At 38.8% G+C, this 23,316-nt stretch overlaps 1 protein-coding gene across 1 annotated transcript in view; it reads right to left on the reverse strand.

Moving 5' to 3' along the window:
• Nucleotides 1–23,316, reverse strand: part of LOC106078514 (neuromedin-U receptor 2-like) — a 248,432-nt gene that overhangs the window by 25,250 nt on the left and 199,866 nt on the right. Inside the window, exons 4-7 of the mRNA XM_056033435.1 lie at nt 12,466–12,658; nt 9,199–9,563; nt 5,020–5,145; nt 2,245–2,327 (exon numbers count right to left, since the gene is read on the reverse strand). Of these exons, the coding sequence (XP_055889410.1) occupies nt 2,245–2,327; nt 5,020–5,145; nt 9,199–9,563; nt 12,466–12,658 (767 nt within the window). The remainder of the gene's footprint in view (nt 1–2,244; nt 2,328–5,019; nt 5,146–9,198; nt 9,564–12,465; nt 12,659–23,316) is intronic.

Consider the following 23,316-nt stretch of genomic DNA (forward strand, 5'->3'; position numbering starts at 1 on the left):
CAGCGTTGTTCTTTTTTCCTCAGCTGCCTGGTCGTGCGGTTTGCACGCTGGACTGTCGTTCAGATTTATCGATGGTCCCGGGTTCAAACCCTGCCCGCTCCCATCCCCCGTCGTCCTGCGGGAGGTTTGGACTAGGAAGTAATTATCTTCAACTCTGAAGGAACATCCGAAACATGTAAAACATTTTTTACAAACCTGTGCGCCAGTTTTCACAGCGCGACGCCATGATGCTCTGTCATGTGCCTCTGTCTCCCAGGTGCCAGGGTCTATGCTGAACGCCTTCAGAGAAGCTTTGAGGGTGTCCCTGAAGCGCTTTCTTTGCCCACCTTGCGAGCGCTTTCCTTCGCTTAGTTGGCCATACAAGAGTCGTTTAGGGATGCGGTGGTCTTCCATTCTGTAGACGTGACCTGCCCATCGCAGCTGGGACTGCATCAGGATTGTGTGGATACTTTCTCGCTCACTAGCCAAATTTTAATAATTTTTTTTTTTTTTACTTTGAAAAAAAATAACATCAAGGTAGATTTTTCTTTGTGTTGCCAATGACCTAGTGATTCTTTTCCCAACATTATAAAGCAACAGTAAAATTTCTGGGAAAATCGTCAGAGCCGTTTTCGAGATCCATGTCCAGGTTCCAGCCAGAAGGTTTTTTCCACCCAAAAGTTTCCATGAATTTACGAGCTGAATAGAGGTAATGTGAAACTAAAAATACATTAACTAGTTGTTGAGGTCCTTTTTTGCTTTAATACAACCAGATTTTTAATATCAAATATCAACGTTAGAGATTTAGTGGCAATTTGTTGCTATGGTAACATAACAGACACTTCACATCTACAGAAAGTAAGAATGAAGACAACAAAGAAATATACTTTTTTTTTCATGAATTTTGAAGTACGAGCGATATTAAAAAAATCATATTTTTTTTTTAAATATAAAAGATGGCTTCGACAGTCGAATATTTTGTTGTGTATTTCTTCATCTTAGTCTGAGTAAATAAGTCATACATTTGAGATATTTTTATGTTATTCATATCTAGTTACACCACAAACGTGTGAAGAAATAGAAACTACAAGTTATGATAAAATTTTTAAAATATAAAGTTACATTCGTAATGAACAGGTAAACACGACATCCTCAAAAGATAAAACAGAAATTAACACGAGGTCAACACGGGGTGACCCACTGACTATGACAATGTAGAGATGATTAATGAAAAATTAAATTTTTCAGCTTGTCGTCTGCTATTTCCGAAATCAACATAGGATTCTCTCTCTTCGTTAATGATAAATAGCTGTTTACAGTATATGACAAAGACAAAAGATTTCATATGTAATAACAAAGCGGATGAAAATCTTTCATCTATAACTTTCTCTTTTTTGTTATTTTATTATAGCAGTTCGTTAATTTCTTTCTAAACGACGCAATTAGAGTGGCCAGTTTTTTGAAATGCCAATTACTTTATTAATAATTGAAGAGGGGGATGTCTGGACAGGACGTCTGGTCACTTGTTTGTCTTCCTTAAAATTATGTTCCAGTAATGGCGGCGCAAAAATTACATAGTATTTACGGTTCGTCTCAGCTTCCGGTCTTTACCGTAGTAACGTCTGTATTATATAAGATAAGATAAGATAAGATGAAGCGCAATCAAAACCCAAGGAAGTATGGTCCTAACATTTTAACCAAGTTAATGCCAAATGTACATTTAAATTAATGGTAAAGCGAATTCTAAAAAATAATATTTAAAAAAAAAAATTATAGAAGGGAAAGAACTACCCATTTACCACCATATATCTCAATATTGCAAAATTTATCTCCCCTTTTTTATATCAAACAAATTAATTATTTACAACTAAGTTTAATTGGTTAATTTTTTTCGTGTATTGTCTCTGAGAATGAATACATGTGCGAAGTTTCAGCTTGATCCAAGAATGAGAATTGACCTCATTCACCAAAAACGAACGGTCACGTGACAATATTGATAAAACAACGAAAAAAAACTGTCACGTGATCACCAATGTTGATTAAAATTAGATCATAATTTGTATAGCAGAGATAGGGAAAGAAGTGCCTCAATGTTGTTTGTTTACAAATGAGGTCCATGGGAGAAATACCGTGTACAAGATTCTATCTATTTTAAAAAATATTGGATTGGGCGCTTACGCTAACCTACTGTGATATAGAGAATGTTTAAAACTGTTGCCTAATTTAGAGGTTCTTACTGTAAGAATCAAATCTTGACTTTATTACCTGTTTAAAAGCTGCCCTGTACCTCTTTGAAATGACATTGTACAAAATAGGATTTACAGTAGAACTCACAAAATATAACACACCTGCGAATATAAAAAGTTTTGAACATCTGCTGATAAATTATTTTGTTTAGATATTTAAATAAGGTACATACATCATTGAATATTATAAGAGCTACTATTCAAAAAAAATTAATGACATTAGAATTCCTAGAGCAAGCATGCCTGGGGGGAAGTTATAAAAGTGTAAGAGGCTCAAACAGAAACGATATTATCAATGCTCATGTATTTTAACAAAATAAGGATAGTTGGAACTAGAAATGATACATCTGTGGCATTGTCATTGTCACAGTCTCGCTTGACATTGACTGTTATTTGTTCACCTCGGGTCAGGAAGGTGAAGAGCAAGAGAAACCTCTGAATTGAAAAAAAAAGGAAGTAGGAATGACTAAATTCACTTTAAGTCAGTAGCAGTCGTCTATGGGACTTGAGACAGCACACATATTCTAGTAGCAGTCGTCTATGGGACTTGAGACAGCACACATATTTTAGTAGCAGTCGTCTATGGGACTTGAGACAGCACACATATTTTAGTAGCAGTCGTCTATGGGACTTGAGACAGCACACATATTCTAGTAGCAGTCGTCTATGGGACTTGAGACAGCACACATATTTTAGTAGCAGTCGTCTATGGGACTTGAGACAGCACACATATTTTAGTAGCAGTCGTCTATGGGACTTGAGACAGCACACATATTTTAGTAGCAGTCGTCTATGGGACTTGAGACAGCACACATATTTTAGTAGCAGTCGTCTATGGGACTTGAGACAGCACACATATTTTAGTAGCAGTCGTCTATGGGACTTGAGACAGCACACATATTTTAGTAGCAGTCGTCTATGGGACTTGAGACAGCACACATATTTTAGTAGCAGTCGTCTATGGGACTTAGAAAGCACACATATTCTAGTAGCAGTCGTCTATGGGACTTAGAAAGCACACATATTTTAGTAGCAGTCGTCTATGGGACTTGAGACAGCACACATATTTTAGTAGCAGTCGTCTATGGGACTTGAGACAGCACACATATTCTAGTAGCAGTCGTCTATGGGACTTAGAAAGCACACATATTTTAGTAGCAGTCGTCTATGGGACTTGAGACAGCACACATATTTTAGTAGCAGTCGTCTATGGGACTTAGAAAGCACACATATTTTAGTAGCAGTCGTCTATGGGACTTAGAAAGCACACATATTCTAGTAGCAGTCGTCTATGGGACTTAGAAAGCACACATATTTTAGTAGCAGTCGTCTTAGAAAACTAAACTCTACGAAGGATCTTAAAAATAACATGGAAAGAGAGTGTGTAATACCGAGATCCTCGCGAGAACAGGCCTTCCCAGCATCTTTAAGGTCCTCAGGCAACGCCGCCTACGCTGGCTCATATATGTTCGACGGATGGAGGACAATCGCATCCCAAAAATCATTATGTCCATGCAACTTGCGTCTGGCTCAAGAAACACTGGTCGCCCCCATTTCCGTTACGTTGATGTGATAAAAAGGGATTTAAAATCAGTAAACATTGATACTGACCATTGGGAAGTGCCTTAGACCGCACTAGTTGGAGAGAGACGGTGACCAAGAAAGCTATGGACAGCGAAAAAACATGGGCCTCGATTCTTGAAAGAAAAGCGTGCCACACGGAAAATGGCCAGCTCCTCTACCATCAAAGCGAAAGCCACCTTGACATGCAATATATGTGGACGGGAGTGGCTCTCCATATGAAAAAGTATTCGAGATGAACCATAGTCGTTTCACGACTGAAGGAGGCCAGTGAACGCCTTAGGTACTTGGAGCAGTACAGACGTTTGGAGAATCGTATTGTTACCCGCTGTAACTCGGACTTGATTTAGTAGTGAACTTGTGTATCTTAGTCTATTAATATATCTGGCTATGTTGTGATGCGGATGTAACTGTGTTTCAAAGCCTAGATTTTATTTGTGTAACTACTATGAGGTTGCAGCTTATTATTATTATTGAATAAACGTTATTTTGTCTGCTAAAGTTAGAATCCAATCTGTACTTTGTATGTTTGTTACGTGATAAGTATAGCTTCAAGACACACGAACCCAGCATTCTACATCCTGGTGACACACTTAACACGTATACGTTACGTTCGGTGTAATATTGTAGGAAACGTGGTCTAGAGGCTAAGTACGCTTTAACTTGGCTTGTCTTGGCTACCTATGAAGGGGCCTCGAGGTTCGACTCTGGCAGAGTTGTGTTTACTGAGCGCCTAAAGGCAGCATGGAAAACCTACTCCTAGATGACCCCTTTCCCCCCCCCCCCTCCCCCACACTGGTCCACAAATGAGATTGGACCATAGCGCTTTGAGCATGCTATAAGCATAAAAGTAGCGCTATATAAAAGCTATAATTATAATATGGTCATCAGACACATCTTTACATTCGTCCTCCGACTCTTTCCGATGACATTTAACATACGACAACGTGAGTATGTCAAGTTGACTTGTGACATTTTGACATGTCGGTTTCGTTAACGCGATCACATACTATGACATTACTAAAACACTGACATTGACATGTTTAAGAAAAGCACTGATATCACAATGTCAATAAAGTGTCACTGTCGTGTAAGGATATGAGAAAGAGATATTAATAACACATGTCAATGTCACATAACATGGACATTAACGCTAACACATTGTCAGCGCATGCCACTGACAAATGGCAATGATAATGACAAAGGCACAAACCTGAGATGTAAAATATATGAGACTGGACAGCCAGCATGTGAGGCGTCCAGAGAGAAACATACAAGATCATCAACCTCTGGGTGTGGAAAGGTGCCCAGCAGATTATAAAGGCAGCGGTCACAGCAACTGTTAGAATAGAAGAGAGCTGTCAACAAATAAATCTATACATGTATCAATTAATCAATCAATCAATCAATCAATCAATCCATCCATCCATCCATCCGTCCATCCGTCCATCCATCCACCCACCCACCCATCTACCTACCTACCTACCTACCTATCTATCTATCTATCTATCTATCTATCTATCTATCTATCTATCTATCTATCTATCTATCTATCTATCTATCTATCTATCTATCTATCTATCTAAGAATGACTTATATTTTCTCTCCTTACTTTTTTTTTGGACCTATAGGCCGTGTCCTGTGACCTGTGACCTCTTCTAAGGATGCTCCTATCTCTACAAACTGTCCTAATTGTCAGCCTACATGGCGTCTTTTTAAAAATTATCATTCATTTGATTGCTAGATCTTCAAACTACACATTTTTATCTCATAGCCAGTATTTAGGATTCGAAATATACATCTCTTGTTAATATTGCTATGATTATAACTGCATATTACTATATATGTCTTGGAACAAAAAAACAACGGCTATGTTAAGGAAACATTATTTGTGAAATTGGTGATTAATTTAAAGCTAATTACTAAATCCATTGCAAAGTTTTCTTAATAACTGATTAATATACACACAGAATGTGATACAATCTTTACATTAATATTTAATTTAATTTGCTCTAGCGATCATTCAATGCCAGTCGCCCTATTTTCTGCACAAAGCTAATTCCCCTAGCATAGTAGGCCTACATGTTCAATTTAAAAAAACAGAGTAATTAATTACGACTAATTGATTAATTAATCGGTTGATTATTTTGATTAATTTATGTATCGTCATCGACCATGAGCTTGCACCCAAAATTTGATGCCGATAGGACAAGAAAAAGTGGTCGAATAGTCGATTGTGAAAATTAAAACCTATAAAAAAGTTACAGAAAAAAAAAAGAGAGAAAAATAATTTAAGTAATGAAAACTACAGAGATTACATTACGACCTTGAATGGCAAAGTTCTTTGCTATCAACAAAATATTTTTATCATAATTAGACGCTTGTAGTTGGTGTGCCGTTAAGGCTTAACATATTTCTTTTTCATAGTTAATTAATGTGAAGAAACGAGAACATAACAGCTGATTGTAATTAGTATCTTGAAACACGCTATCAAATGTGTGATTTAGGCGAAAAAAAACATTATGGGATAGGACACCCATCAGCATTATATTCCCACGCCAAACTGTAATTTATTTGTCATGTCTGTCGGCCGCGAAGATCATTATACCAAGACTCATTTGTTCCGACATAAGTCGGCAATAATTGCGCTGACCTTTGCAGAAGGAAGAGTTCTCTCGGAACACATTGGCGCCCTCGCTTCGTCTCGAGTCGGTCTCGACAGGCGCATGAATACAAAAGCGAGATGTATATGAAGCTTTGCGCTTTGCGTAATGCGGTCGTTAATGAGTCGCGCGTGACCTTGCGCTGAAACAATAGTGCCTCTCGTGATGAATGTTGTCTGCCGCTAAGATCAACATGACCCCCACCGATGGTGTTATAATTTCTTTTCCGACAGCTGGGACAGGAGCAGAACTTATCAGAAATGGTAATGAGCAAAATAAATAAAGAAAATAATAATAATTATTATTAATAACTAGCAGGGCATGTGGGCCTTAATTTGGGTATTTCTGATCTACTGGATTGAATTTAGATTTGTCCAACATGGAGAGTACTCCCTTCACATTTAACTCTTTCTCTCCTAACTGACGATACCAGCGTTGATTCCACCAGAATGTGGTAAATAATTACGGAGAGAAAGCGTTAATTTACCACGAAAATATATTTTAGTGTGAAAATAGGTTTACCCGTTCAGCTGACGTATTCATAGGAAATATAAAATACTGTGAAAACGGGTTTACCCGATATGTGAAAAAGTTTCGTTCTTTAAAATAGATACTATTAGGTACTTTTTATCTATTTTTTAAAACCCTCTGGTTATGGGAGGGGCATTAAACGTAACTACGGTCTCCGCCATGGTCTAAGGAACATTTATGCCAAGTTTTATCAAGATTGGACGAATGGTTTTGATTTCTATCAGGGACACACATTCATACATACATACAGAAATACATATGTCAAACTTTCTGCTTTATATTTTAGATGAATAAATAGATTGCAGAGAGGGAAATATTACTTGACTTACGTAACATCCTGATGAAACATCACGATGATATCAATAACCTGACCATCATGACATGGCCTTGACCTTCTACCTCGCCTCTGAACCAAGCACCGTTGCATACGAGCCATCGGTATTAGGGATGTTTCCGGACAGAACAGTTGTTTAAACAGGCCATAGGAGTTTTATAGAGCTAGAGTCAGTAACTAAAGTTAGATGGTTGTCGTGCTGTTAGCGCGCTGGACTGTCGTTCGGATTTATCGATGGTCCCGGGTTAAAACCATGCCCGCTCCCATCCCCCGTCGTCCTGCTGGAGGTTTGGACTAGGAAGTAAACTATCTTCAACTCTGAAGGAACATCCGAAACATTTTACAAACAAACAAACATATTGACAGAAAGAAGGTGTTCCTGTACTTAACAGATAGTCCATGTAGGACGATGTACTTTTTTGTTCAAGTAATCTGATGGTCCACATGACGGCTATTGTAACTGCTAAAGTGTTGGATAAAGTGTTTATTTACTATACATATGAGTTGCGTCTCCTTGGAGAGAGTGTTATTGTTCCATTGCTAGACTTAAAGATGTCCTGTCGTCAAGAGACTAGAAGTCTTCAGCTCAACTCAACTCTCAGGACATTTACAAAGATAAAACATCCTATTTTGTGCTATTGGAGATTATTAAGGATGGGTGCGAGGGAGCATATTCCTAAATAACACTTTTTTTTTTGCTGAATACGACATATAAAATACGAAACTATTGATATTGTAATAAATCCAATGGAAGAAACTCAAAGAAAACAGGTCTTTATTAAGATGACATCACAATCACAGAGCATATAACAGTGTCTTTTGCCAAGCTTCTCCATCAGCTCCTTACATAGGCAGAACTCTGTTGCTTTGTAAACATTCAACTCTAGACTTTAAACTGTTCATGTCTTGTGTCTAACAGCGCGCCGGTACGCACCGTTCAACATTCTTTTCTAGACAGTGCAAGTATTGTGCCGTTTGATTGTCAAAAGAGCTGAGCCAAGGCTCTTCGAGCTCTAGGCATGTAAGCCTGCCTGAACAACCGTTCTGTCTGGAAGAGATCCAAGTCAATGCCTATGTAAAGCATTGCTATTTCCGATGTATCTGGCACTCCGGGCGCATGGACTAGAATGCATGGCCGAAGACCGAATACACCGGGAACCTCCGCCATTTTCCTATGTTGTGCCAAGCTAACCGTGCAGGACTCGCCATTAGTGTAACAGTCCCTTGAGGAACGGCGCATGCATTATCGACAGGGACGTGGAAGCTCTCTTTCAACTCCGCACCGTGCAATGGGAAAGCTCTCGCATTCCCTTGGACACACCCACAGGAGTTTTGTTTTGCTATTCATTTAGCCTAATCACTTCCTCGTGTGATCGCTTCCACCCATGTGCCACTTTGAGGCAGAATAGCGTACCCGGGTGTGGCTAAACTAAAACACTGGAAAGGCTTCGAGGGAGTCTTGTGCCTAACAGCGCGCTGGTACGCGCCATGTCAACATTCATCTCTAGACTGTCGACACCCATTTTCGAATCAAGTTTAAATTTTAAACAATTATTTATTTTACCATACAAAACATGAATCTATTAAGAAATTAATCAATTAGTAAATTAAGTATTGGTAATTAGTTATTCTGTTTGATATAAAAACGGGAAATAACTTCTACATTATTGAGAGATATAGTTGTTAATGTTTGGGTATGAGTTTTTCTTCTCTTAGGCTGGTTGCCAGCCAAGGTTAACGAGACCCTTCTGTCGGAAGCTAAGTGGTTTAGGCGCCAGTTGCTATAATATGACCTAATTAGTATCCTTATACAAAACATCACACTGCTACACACTAATGACCACTTTATCCCTACATGACCTACCTAACATCCTAATGACCACTCTGCGGGGCTGGTGCGGCAGGCTGGACGAGGAGTGCATACTGGAGTACCGCTTCTCGTCGGACGACGCCCTGGACAGCGGAGACCTCCGGAGGGCGATGCCAATCATGATGTACAAGATGACGATCAAAGTGACCGGTCCGATGAAGAAAAGGAAAGTGGACACCTGGAACATGTAGTACATAAAGCCGGACAGGAAGTGTTGCGGGATGCTGCAGATGAGAGAGTCCGGCACAGGAATGTCGGTGCCTGGGATCACCACCCCGTAGTAAATGCGGGTGTGGACGGCGTAGGGCAAGGCCACTCCTACGGACACTGTCCAGATGGTGATAATAATTTTGACTGCCCTGAAAAGAAAATGGATGACTATTTACACCGTAGGACATGAAATGGCGACGACGAAAATGTGAATGTTGAAAATGATTATGATAATGTGTACATTATACCGAAATATAAAAAATCAATTTAAAAAAAAATTCTAAAGAAGAAAAACCGAGTCCTTAGAGCTAGATCTGTATGTACCAATAATTAGAGGACTAATTAAGTATTTTTCTTTACTTATTCATGTTTTGTTACGTACACTAAATAAATGTTTCAATTATCAGCTTGATCACAGAATGCGTGAGGGAGAAATAGCTTGTAAGGGGACTAAACCCAACAAATTTAGTTATATCTGTGAATAGTATTAGTTTCTATTGTTGTTATTTTAAAAAAAATTAGTCACCAGTAATTAATTGCCTAATTAATTTTTTTTTCTATTTATTCATGGGCCCCGCACTTTTGTAGGCCCCGCGCTAACACTAGTTGTAAATTATTAAATTAAACCATTTTAACTTATAACAGCGTTTCCGTAGCCTCCCGATTTTCCAGGAGCTCCTAGAAAACACCCAAAATAGTATACCATTCGAAAAAAAAAAGTCATGAAAATCTCCTGAAATTATTAAATTATCCTGAAAAAGTATAAAAATGTCCTGAAAAATAGACAAAATTGTCTGTTTGTGGTGCCATTCAATATGGAAAACGACAATCCTAATTGTGTTTAAAAAAAAAACGGCATTGTCAACTTTCATTTAATAAAAATAATAAGGCGAATTTAAAACCAAAGCAGGAAGTGCCAATACTTCATTTACTGTAATAGTCAAATCTATCTCGAGCTCTTAAAAAAGGCTATATTTTGATAGTCTTTAGTAAATCTAAAAGGCAGATGTGAATGTTAAAAAACTACCCTCTATTATAGATGGCTCGTAATTTAATTTGACCGTGATTTTACACTTAGTAAAATATGAATAAAATGCAATGACAAATTTATTTTTTAACAAACATTCATAATTTTCCCTTATTATCCTTATCTCTACCCAGACTAGGCCCCGTGCAATCCGTTTCGCATGGGGCCCCGCAATGTGTAGAACCGGCCCTGAATACAGTATTAATGTTTTGATAAACGTATACTTAAGCATTTGCCCTGACCTTAACCTTTAACTCGTTTGTGCTAATCTAAATATAAAACATTAATATAAACATAAATTCTTGGGTTAGGCTGACCCACAGAGGAAGCACAACCCGTGAGGAGAGACTGATAAAACAGGTTTAGCGTTCTAGGAAGCAGTCTGAGCTTTTATAAAGAGATGACTTCAAGTGTTAACAGATCATATTGGGAGGAGGTGACAATGCAGGTAATTGTGGTTGGGAGTTAGGAGGTAGGAGCTGGCGTGGTGGTGTATCTGAGGAGGAGTTGAAGACAGAAGTCTGAGAGTATTTCCGTTTTAACTTCACCTTCAACTTTCCCTAGGTCTGTTGAACCGTTAGGGCACCACACAAGATTTGTTGAACTTTCTCCATTCCTCTCTGTCTTTTGCCTTGGTTAGAATTTCTTTCAATTCACGCCAGTCTATTCTTTTATGATATCTTCCCATCCATTTCTGCATCTGCCTTTTGTTCTTTTTCCTGGTTCTGTTCCCTGAAGGAAGGTCTTTGCAAGTCATGAGGACCTTCTGATATGGCCATAGAGTTCAAGTTTGCGTGTTGTTTTTTTTTACACTAGTTAGCAGGTCATCGTGGGGTCGCTGCACTAATCCTGTCTCTAATTTCTTCGTTTGTGAAGTGGTCTTTGTAAGTGATAACTATGAACTTTCTGTAGCATCTCAGTTCCAATGTTTTGTCTACTTCTTTTTTAGATATCCTTGTGGCCCTCACTATCCCCGCCTCGCAATAGACTTTAATACACGACTTAATTAAATACTAACATGGAGTCCTTAAATAAACTATACACTTTTTAGCTTGTTTGTTTATTCTAAATAATCTGTTCAATTAATAGTGGCCTGTGTTACCTCGACCTACCATCTGACTTATTAAATAGGTGAAGGTGAATTTGTTCTATCAATTCTCCTCGACTTATAGGGTTGGGGATCAAATCCCCCATAAATCTATTCAACTGTGAACGGACGTGTTTCTTTTGATTAGTAGCTTACGTCTGTATAGATAAATTTCAAGTAACTTGGTCAAGACTTTATATCTATTGATGTTTGAAGACAGGAGACTACAGAAAAACTGAACTTTAGTATTTGTCCTATATATTACTCATTGCAGTATCAAAATATTCAAGGAGTAACCACTTAGTTAATTAATTAGTCTTTTAGAAAGAAAATGGGAGAAAGATCTTGTAGTATATATATATATATATATATATATATATATATATATATATATATATATATAACAGTAATAGTGCGGTTCTTTCCCTTTTATAAACTTTGTTGAAACAAAAAGATATTTATATTTGCTTGTAAATGTACCTAGATCAATATATAGGGAAGACTAGATATGTCATTTTTATTCCACTAAATCTTTTAGTTTATTGGGAAAAGGGGGAAAAAAAAGGGGGGGGGGACACCTTCATACTCTTAACCCGGCCCAGGGATATCTTGCTACGTCACTGGATGGTCACGTGCAATAACTGCAATCTCACACGTACACAATACATACACTTATGATTCAGTTGGGAAGAGCTGGGAAACCACCAAAAAACTAGCAAGAGACCGTGGAGACTGGCGTGTTTTTGTCGAGGCCCTTATGTTCCATGAGGAACTCAAAGGAGTGACGATGATAATTCAGTCGTTACCTCTCGCGGTGGTGTCAAGTGGGCGCCCATTCTCCCAATTTTCTCTGACGCTTTCGTTTTCTGACCTACCCCCCCCCCCCCCCCGCCTTTTTTGTTCTCAACGCATTCGTTCAACAGCGAAGCGAACTCACCTGGATAGGGCTGTGATCTTGTGCGCTAGCAGAGGGTGGCAAATGGCCAGGTACCGCTCCACCGTGAAGGCAGTGATGGTGAGCACAGAGGCATAGGAGGTCAGCTCCAGCACCGTTTGGCGCAGGTAGCAGAAGGGCTCCCCGAGCCTCCACGGGTACGCCTCCCAGATGGCGTACAGCTCCGGGGGCAGACCTGCAAAACGAATCAAATCTCAGTATAACCTCATCGAATTAAGTCAGTGTGCTTGTGTTGATTTACACCAGGATCACCTTTATGGCTCACAGGTGCAAACCAGAATAGTGTGTTTACTGCTAGATTCTTTGTTTACACTATGAGGCTGCGAAATCACGTAATTTAGATTTAATGAAATTTTCGCATACATCGAGTATCAAGTTTCAACAAAAAAAAAATTTTAAAGACAACAAAAAAAAAATAATAATAATAAAAATAAAATACTTTTTCAAAAACAAAGCTTATATTATGTGTAACTGTAACAATAAGTTCGGAGAAAGAAGGGTTTATCTTTTAAAGTTTTCCGTGTTAGCTTTTAAAATGTATTGTATACATTAGCAATGTTGTATTCTAACTTGATGGTTCAAGTCTCCTCAAGCCAATACACGAACTACTTTGCCAGAGAAGTGCTTATGAAAATATTACTTTCTTATAGCTATCAATTGTAAGTTTTAAACTTTCAAGGGATAAAGCATAAAGGGGACTAATTCAACTTATACCGCTATATCATTCAAGTACTATTTCTTTCCATTGTTCGAAACCAAACAAACAAACAAAATTTACAAATAATTAATTTACTAATTGGTTACATTTTAAAAATTAATTCTTGTTTTGTCACCTACAAAAAAAAAATAGTTTTGCAAAATTTCAACTTGATCCGAGAATGGGTGTTGGAGAAATAACGTGTTCAAACTTTTTACCAGACAGAGAGAGTGAGTTGATATACACTTTGCAATAAATCAAGTTTCATTTTAAGATAATTTTACCTCAGTGATGTCCAAACTAGGACCCGCGGTGCCTATCCAGCCCTTTCAAACTTTTGCCCACAAAACTTAATGAAGCGGATCGGTTCGATTTGATTGGATGATTTGTCTTTAATGATGCAGCAAGTGAAATGCCTTTTCAAAATGTCTACGTCTTCAGCTGACGACAAAAAGTTGTGCTCCACTGCTTAAGACAAACATTTAATAAAGATATAGATTCTGTCGTTAAAGAAGCTGATGTAAGATCGGGGGTGGCTTCCTGCTCGGGGTGGCTGCCTGGTCGTGCGGTATGCGCACGATGGTCACGCTGCCGTCCTCCGTCGTCCTGCAGAAGGTTTGGACTAGGAAGTAAATTATTATCAACTCTGAAGGTAGATCCGAACCATGTCAAACATTTTACAAACAAACATGTCAAACATTTTACAGACAAACATGTCAAACATTCTACGAGTAACTAAGTACCATACATTTTTGGCCAGCTATCAACTTGGAATCCCAAATCACAATAAGTTGTGTTTCCTGGGCGCCTTAAGGCAACATGGAAACCTTCTCCCAGATACCCCCTCCCCCCACAAAAGAGATACAGTTATATTTATAAGGTATTATGTAAATTGTATTAAGCATAGAATATCATAAATGGAATATGAGAGTATTAATATGCATAGAGTATTATGCATAGAGTATTATGCATAGAGTATAATGTATAGAGTATTATGTATTATGTAATAATATGTAGATCTAGAATAAGGATTGAGAAAAAAATGACATTGTACTGTTAACATTATCCTCTAGTAGCCTTCAATAACGCTATGTTGGTATTAAGTTTTACATTATGCAATAACAAACAAAACTTAACAAAACGATATCAAACGATGCCTTTTCTTTCTACAATGCCTTCCGGTCAAAAATCTCGTTAAGTATTTCCCGCCAAGTATTTCCCGCCAAGATGTTCACACCTTTTGTTTTCTCTACTGCGTTAAGAGCCGAAGGGGAAGATAACCCGCGGATCTGCTCGGCTAATGTTTCCTTTGCCCACACGTATTTCCTGTCACGGACAAGGGACGTAACGGTGTCATCCACTGAAAAGTCAACTCTCCCACAGCGAAGTTCAAAGTTGATCCAGACATGCACGCCTTTTGTGTGTGTCTGACACACATCAATTTTTTTAAAGCATGTATGGAAATAAATCGAATGTTTTACACAGTCGTGTGATAAACAATTCAAGTTAATGTTGGTTAATTTTTCTACATTACCAACCTATCCAAGGCAACAGACAGAGAGGAATGGAGAAATACGGTTGACAAATCTTGTGTGGAGCCCCCAGCGGTCCAAGAGACTAAGGAATAGGTGAAGGTGGACCAACCGTGACTTGAATGTTTCCTGTCATTTCTTATTGAATATAATTTAAAATATAATTGGGAAGAACGTGGTTAGACAAGCTTGAAGAATTATGGTGAAAGTTGCATTGCATCAAAATAGAACTAAATACTTCTTCTGTTGCTATAGTTCGCCTCCTTCAGTCGTAGAACGGCTGTGGCTCGTCTGGTAGAGAGATGAAAGCCCTGGGTATTAGCTATGGTCGGAACGATGTCACCCGCACAGCACTTCTGTCGTATCCACGCAGCCGATGTGTCCTGTAGAGACGCACTTTAGGTGACTGATAGTGAACGCAATTGTGACGACATAAAATCCAAAGCGAGACTGTAGCTGAGCTAGATTAAAGAGACAGTTTAGGCTAGGCTTTCATAGAGAGGTAACATTGTACATGATAGTGACTGTGACTAGACTGCTCCAGTTGTGAATGAAACAGTTATACTTCATACGCCTGTTGGTTGTTCACTCTATTTGTGGAGTTGTATTATTCGTCTACAAGAACTCGCTAGTAATTTGACGAGTACAGAAACACGCAACCTATTTGCTGTACAGTACAAGTTCTACAGACTCAGCTTAGACATCTCTACAGTCCATGTGAACGTCTGCCTGGTTGTGTTGTGTGCGCTCTTGACTGATCTGCGGTAGCTACGAGAGTCCCGGGTTCGAACACTGCTCTCTTCTATCCACCCCCCTTGTCCTGCTGGATGTTTGGGCTAGGATGCAATTATCTTCAGGATCTAAAGCAGTGGTTCTCAGCCTTTAAAGCTCGGCGACCCCATTTTAGAATCCCCCACTTTGCCGCGACCCCCCCCCCACACACACACACATACAGCAATAGAAGAATAGACAAAAACAATCCATAGTTTCGATGGTCTCAAACGACCCCTAACAAATCGTCAATCGACCCCCAAGGGGGGCGCGACCCACAGGTTGAGAACCCCTGATCTAAAGGAACATAGAAACTGGTAAAACATAAAACAATGCCCGATACAGTTTGGGATCAGTGGCGTCGCAGGCTCTCATAGGACGTAGCACTTCAAATACAAAAACAAAATTTAATAAAATATTCTGAAAGACACAAAGTCCCATATGCTAGGACAAATTTGTACAAATACTCCTTCTTCCCTAGTGCTATTAGAGCATGGAATGGGTTGCCTGAGCTAGCCAGGAAAACCAGTGACTAGCCAGAATTTAAGTCATTGGTTAATTTGCATGACTAAATGCATGGCGCGTAGGACGTAATCATCTTCTTTTTTGAAGTAACGTCTGTATTATATAAGAAGAAGAAGAAGAAATGTGGTGATTGATACCTGGAACGAAAGATTGTCTCGTCACTTTTTGTTAACTCAGTGACTTAATGATTTGTTGGGTTTGAGTTCGCTTTCAGCTGTGGCTTTAACACTTCCTATCATTTTGTTGATAAATGCACCAAGTGTGCCTAATGGACAGTCAAGCGAAACACCCAGCTACAAAGATGGCTAACGTTTTAGTTAGTAGCGACACTACGCTCCAGTGGGAGTCAAAAGAATTAAGTCCAGTAAGTCAAGTCAATTTTAAAACTTTACTGCAAGACAAAACTTTGCTATAAGCAAAATGTCTTCTTGGATAAAGAACCTTCTCTTCAGCTTTGACTTCAGGGCCAGAGCTGGAATGTAATGTAGACTTGTACAATGCATTATTGTTTCTGTACAGACTCCTCACGGACCCTTCCCCAGGGACCCCACTCTTAACGCAGTTAGCATCCATCTCATTCACTGGTGTCTACATACACTTACACACTCACACACACACACACATGCGCACACTTTACTTAACACATCCACATGTAAATCAGATTATCCGACCAACGGATGACGTCATTCACTGTATCAAGCTTCGAACACTGCCGTCGTTACTGGAGATAGACAAATCGTATGCAATTAGTGCCAAGCATAGGTGGCGGCCGATGGAGGTTAAAGATTAGTAAAGGGAGAAAAGAGGGGGGAGGGGTAATGCATAAAAAAACAACACACAAACAAATGGCTTGGGAATTGAATTAGAGTCAAGCTCTCGGGATGAAGTTTAGAATGTTTTTGTTATTGGTCCTTTTTTTTTTATTATTGTCGTGAGGATGGTGTGGCCTGTCGTGAGGATGGTGTGGCCTGTCGTGAGGATGGTGTGGCCTGATGGATGCTCCAGGAGGTAAGGCAATGATGGATGAGTTGAATTACATGCCGATACATCTGTCTAAACAATAGAATTCGTAGCAAGATGACAAACAACAAAGATTTTTTTTTTCAGTAAATTGTTCGTTTACAATACGTTCTCGCTTTCTGTCTGTCTGTCTCTCTCTCTCAGCCTCTCTCTCAGTCTTTATCTCTCTCTGTCATTCTCTCTCTCTTTGTCACTCTCTGTTTTTTGTCACAGGCTCTCTCTCTTTCTCTCACTGTTTCTCTCTCTGTCTCTCTATCTCTCTCTGTTTCTCTCTCTGTCAGTCTTTCTCTTTCCATATCTCTCTCTGATTCTCTCTCTTTGTCTCTATCTCTCTATCAGTCTCTCTCTGTCTCTCGTTTCTCTGTCTCTCTCTGTCTTTCTCTCTGTCTCTGGCTCTCTCTATGTGTATTTAGTTTTCTCTCTGTCTCTCTCACTCTCTCTTTGTCTGTTCCGACGGTATTTGTTTTTTGTTTTTTTTCATCATCTTGACGTATTCTCGACAAGAGCAAATCGCTTTGTAAGTCAAAACATGACGTCTTGTATTTAAACGATTTACGTGACGTCCTGATATAATAATGGCATTATGTTTAGAAACACTCAACTATGTTTTATAAAGTAGAAATCATCAGTAACGAGTTTCTCTTAATTAGGTAAAAAAAAAACAGCTATTAACTCTTTCTCTCCGTAATTATTTTCCTCGTTCTGATAGAATGATTCATTTTGCTCATTCGTATTTCACTGTCCTGGTATGATTAAACTTTAATAAAATTTTGTTTGTTTGTTATCAGAAAATTTTGGTATGTGGCATCAAATTAAATAATAACACAACTTATAGTTTATTAATCCAAAAGTTTAATGGGTCAAATCAACGCTGGCATCGTCACTCAGGAGAGTAAGAGTTAAGTATCTCGCTCTTCTTCCCTTTCATTCGCGGTTGGTTGTGGTTATGGTGTTGGTTATGATGTTGGTTATGGTGCTGGTTATGATGCTGGTTATGGTGTTGGCTATGGTGCTGGTTATGATGTTGGTTATGGTGCTGGTTATGGTGTTGGTTATGGTGCTGGTAATGATGTTGGTTATGGTGCTGGTTATGGTGCTGGTTATGGTGTTGGTTATGGTGCTGGTAATGATGTTGGTTATAGTGCTGGTTATGATGCTGGTTATGGTGTTGGTTATGGTGCTGGTAATGATGTTGGTTATGGTGTTGGTTATGGTGCTGGTTATGGTGTTGGTTATGTTGCTGGTTATGGTGTTGGTTATGGTGCTGGTTATGGTGTTGGTTATTGTGTTGGTTATGGTGCTGGTTATGGTCCTGGTTATGGTGTTGGTTATGGTGTTGGTTATGGTGTTGGTTATGGTGCTGGTTATGGTGTTGGTTATGGTGCTGGTTATGGTGTTGGTTATGGTGCTGGTTATCGTGCTGGTTATGGTGCTGGTTATGGTGTCTTGGTATGGTGCTGGTGGTCTATCTTAAGTCTGCATTGCGCTCAGCTTAATGCCCTAAAGGTTTCCGGCTCTTGTTTTTACAAAACTTATATCAACTCACTCCATCCATCCATCTGTCTGTCTGTCTGTGTGTGCACATTTTGTACACGTTATTTCTCCCACTTTCAAAGTTGAACCATAGTGCAAGTATTCTCTTCGCTCCTAAGAAAATATGAATCAATTAAAACAAATTGTGGTAAATAGTTTATTTTGTTTGATATATAAGAAGGGACGTAAATCTTACAGTATTAAGATATCTGTATTTCCATTTTTATCCCATAAAAGCTTTTTTTTTTTAAGTATTTTTAAAATATTTTGTTTGTTTTTTCCTTGGGTTGACCTTTGAAGACATCATCATTTTGAATTATTCCGCAAGGAAGCGGTGTTTGGATTCATAGTTTTCTTTCTCCTTTCAATCCCATAATTCTATGCTAATTGGCAGTACAATTTCCTACACAATAAATACCCATAATTCTCCGTCAATTATCTCTGTCAAAAAACGTAAACGTAAGCAGTGTGGTCAAAGTCACACTAATGTCGCAAGCAAGACAATGATGGAACCGGATTCTCTAAATTGCTAAAAAGTAAAGAAACCAAAATAACTGATAACCACATTTACCCTGTAAATTGTAGCGTTCAGTCTAATAACCAGAACAGAACAAAACTAGCAAGAATGGAGATTACTTACAAGACGTGTAGCTTTGATAACGTTTAGTACAAGAAAAAAAAATGTACAGCATGATAGTTTGATTTGGAACAAATGATTGATAGTCCAGAAGATGCAATCATGTCTTCAGGAGTCTCGGGGGATCTCAATCAATATCCCATACCAGTCATTTAAGCCTCTGCCCCGATAGCTCTCCTCCACCCATTTTTTTTCCAAACCCCCCCACACACACACACATACACACATTTTGTTGGTAATCTAGAAATTATTATCAAGAGGCTCGTTCACTCTGTGTGTGTTAGGCAGAGAGAGAGAGAGAATTTGTGTGTGTGTGTGAATGTATACGTACTTGAGAAATTGAGAGAAAGTGTGTGTGTGTATATATATGTAAAATTGAGTACGTATGTCTGTGAAATTGAGAGAATGTGTGTATATGTTTTACTAGTGTTTTTCTTGAATACATGATGTAATTGTCAACTGAAGTTAATTCTTATAGATTGTGTTGTCACCGGAGAATGCAAACCAGTCTTGTGTTGGCGTTCTATTTGTCTTTATTGCTGACTGTTGCAATTAGATTTACTGGACATCTTCATGGAATCTAAACATTCTTTGAACGTGACTTAAATGACATGTCCTGTCAAGTTAATCTTCATAGAATGACTATGGCCGCTTCATTTATGATGGAAGGTGTATTGAGAACCTTTTCGAAGTGCTCTGCCCAGCGTTTCAGGATTTCTTCCTTATCTGTCAATAGGATTGTCCCATCAGCATTTAATAGAGGGGATGAGCCTGACTTTGTGGGTCCATAGATTTCGTTTATGGCATGGTAGAAGTTCTTCATATCGTGCTTGTCAGCAAATTCCTGTATTGTTTCCACTTTCTTGCTAAGCCAGGTATCTTGCATTTGGCGTAGATGTTTTTGCACATTTTTGCGGATGTTAGTGAATGCATCTTTAGTGGACTGGCAGTTTGGGTTGTTCAGACACAATTTGTGGAGCTTGTGCTTCTCGTCTAATAGTTTTCTGATCTCAGTACTGTTTTCATTCCAGTCCTGATGCTTTCTCTCCATAGGACCGAGTATGTTTAATGCTGTGCTATAGATAGCTTCTTAGAAGCATTCCCAGCTTTTATCTACATTTGATTCAGTTAGACAGCTAGAATAGAGACGCACCATTGTTGACGGGCTTGGAACGCGACATTTATTGACGTCACGGATTAGTGGGTTCTAGTTTATTTATGTTATTATTAGTCAATTGATGTTAGGACTTTCGGTGGATAACTTTGTAATACGGACAGAGACTCGGATGTGGCCTGTTCAGTATTAAACTTTATTTAAGTATCTAACGGTCTGGACTACATTTTCACCTTTCTACAGGTGTAGGCATTGTTCTGTAGTAGTTGAAAAGCAGCTAATACACCCGTACAAGAATCACAGACATCTCCAGAGTAATCTGTCGAAGTCGACAGCCATCATACAACTACAAGACAGTGGCGTCTTTAGGGTCGGTGACACCCGGTGCGGTAAGCTCGGAGTGTCACCCCCCCCCCTTTTCAAGAAAATAATACCCCCAATAATATTGTAAGGTGATTAATTGATGGTTACACATGAAAATGTTTTTGTTTTCTATTTTAAGTTTTAGTTTTGTTTTATATATTTAATCAAAAATTATTACATCAATTAAAAATGTGCAATTATTGAATGGAGAAACATGGAGTTGAAGTTCACAGTTGAACTTTTATTTAATAAGAGATTATTTAAGAGCTCCTTACGGAAAAGGTTTTAAATTATACTAGTGTTTCTCAACTGCTTCCGAAACGGCAAATAATGCACTGAACAGATTTATGTGCTGCGAAACATCGTCGAAGAAAGCCTGGAAAACCAACAAAAGATGTTGATCAGTTTTGTAGATTAAAAAAAAATGTTTGATAGCGTCCATCACTCTGGAAAATAGCAAGAGAATAAGGCATCTCACTATAATTTGTCCACATTCAGCGACATGTCTAAAGCAAAATCAATCGGTTGTGTCATAACAGATGGTGGAATTCTTCAACATCGACACGGATATGAGATTAGGGTTTATCTTATCTCTATTTCTCTTTCTTGTAGCTATCGACGATGTCATAAAATAGATTAAACAGGCTGCATTCACGTTCTTATGGCGTAAACCAAATCGAGATGAATTTCGCAAATCAAATAACATTACTTTGAAATACAATAAATAGTATGCACGAGATGACGGATACAGACGCCCTCAAAGTTATGCTTATTGGGTGGAGGTTACCCGATCAGCATTGGTCATAGAGATCTTGAACAAATAGAAAAGTTTAGGCAGAGTTATTTCAAGCGATGGAGATGCATATCATGATGTTTCATGTCAGATTGGAAAGCAGGAGCCGTCTTTCAAAAAGTTAGGCCTATCTGAACAAACAAAACAATTAGCCTAGAGATCAAAATCCATCTACTCAATAAAATCATTGTCCCAACGGCCATCTACGCTTCCAGAATAGGAAGGTTGAAAAGAGGCCGAGCATTGATGGCTGAGAAGGATCCTAGGAATAACATACCGAGATAATGTAACCAAGATTTAATCTTTTCACGCACCTACATTGACCGTCAAAGTGAAGTGGCGACTGAACGTCAATTGACATTTGTGAGATATATCATTAGACAAAACGAAACACGTTTACCAAAGTCAGGCTTACCATAAAAGCCTAAAAGAGGAACGCAATAACATGTCCGTCTATGTCCAACATGGCGTCACATCTTTATAGAAGTGCTGAATTTCTTGTGCACCAGCTGGGAAGTGGCTGTGAAATTCGCCTTAGACTGAGGAGATAGCTTGCAGCCCTATGCGTCGAATGGCGCTCCAGAGCTTAAGGAAATGTGTTTTTCAACATTAAAAAAAAAAAGAAATGTTCAATTCCCCACCCAAATGTCAGAATAGATGTTTGGAGGAGCGTCTTAAGTTGTCCAGGGCGAAGCCTCTGGGGCCAAGCATTTTTCTACATTTCTGAGCTTCAGAAACTCTTTCTCCTGGCGTCTACGACGCAATATTTTCCTCATAATAGGAAGATTACAAGTCAAATAGAATGAAATGAAGAAGGTTTGGGACATGTTGATACTAAACTGTCAGAGACATTCGAGGAATCATTTTTATTTTTAAAAGTTGAATTTTGGATAAGTGCATTTTTCCCACTTGTGTGTCACCCCCTTGTGGGTGTCACCCGGTGTGGCCCGCACCCCCCGCACCCTCCTAGTGACGCCACTGCCAAGATGAAGGCCTATCACAATTGTTTAAATTGTAAATGTGAGGCTAGATGCTAAGAATAACGAATCTTACAGCGTGCATATATCAGGTCTGGTGGCTGAGTGGTCAACGCTTGAATGAAGACTTGGATTTTTTAAATTTTGGGATCTTTAAGACAACCGCGAGTCCACCCAGCTTTAATGGGTACCTGACATTAGTTCTGGAAAAAAAAAAGGATGTTAGTCGTTGTGCTGGCCATATGTCAATGGTGATGGTGGGGTGGGTTACGGAAACAGATGACCTTCACATCATCACATCACAGTTTAGCCACAAGGCAGCAGATGTTTGGGAGCTCAGTTTTTGTCCGTCAAATTATTGAATCACATTACCGCTAGCTCTCTACAAGTCACTTAGCTCTGGCAATGATACTCGACATCAAGCCCCTGTACATGTCTAGACACTCAAGGAGTAGCGGTAAAACAGTATTACATACGATGAACAAACAGAGAGTTCTCCAACTTCTCAATTTCCCGCCTTAATTAGCAGACGTCTGCTTGGTGTTCAATGACTTGGGCTTTGTCCAGTTTGGTTTTGAAACATATTTACTTTTGGTTTGAATTTTAAAAAAATACTAGCGCTCATTTTTATGATTATTAAATATAATTCAATTTCAAGCTCTCAGAGGAGTGGTGCACTATGGGATACTGTAGCAAGAGCAATGTCAAACCACTTTTACTCTCGCTTATACTTGTCAGGTAACCATTACGTTCACCTGTTCCGAAGTCAGCCGCACTTACGTTGATACAGTTCGGTAAAAAAAAAATAGCAAACAATTTATGAAATGAAATCGGTTAGATCCATTGCGAATAATTGAGCTTCTGTGAAAAA

Source organism: Biomphalaria glabrata, chromosome 6, assembly GCF_947242115.1.
Source record: "Biomphalaria glabrata chromosome 6, xgBioGlab47.1, whole genome shotgun sequence".
NCBI classification, from domain to species: domain Eukaryota; kingdom Metazoa; phylum Mollusca; class Gastropoda; family Planorbidae; genus Biomphalaria; species Biomphalaria glabrata.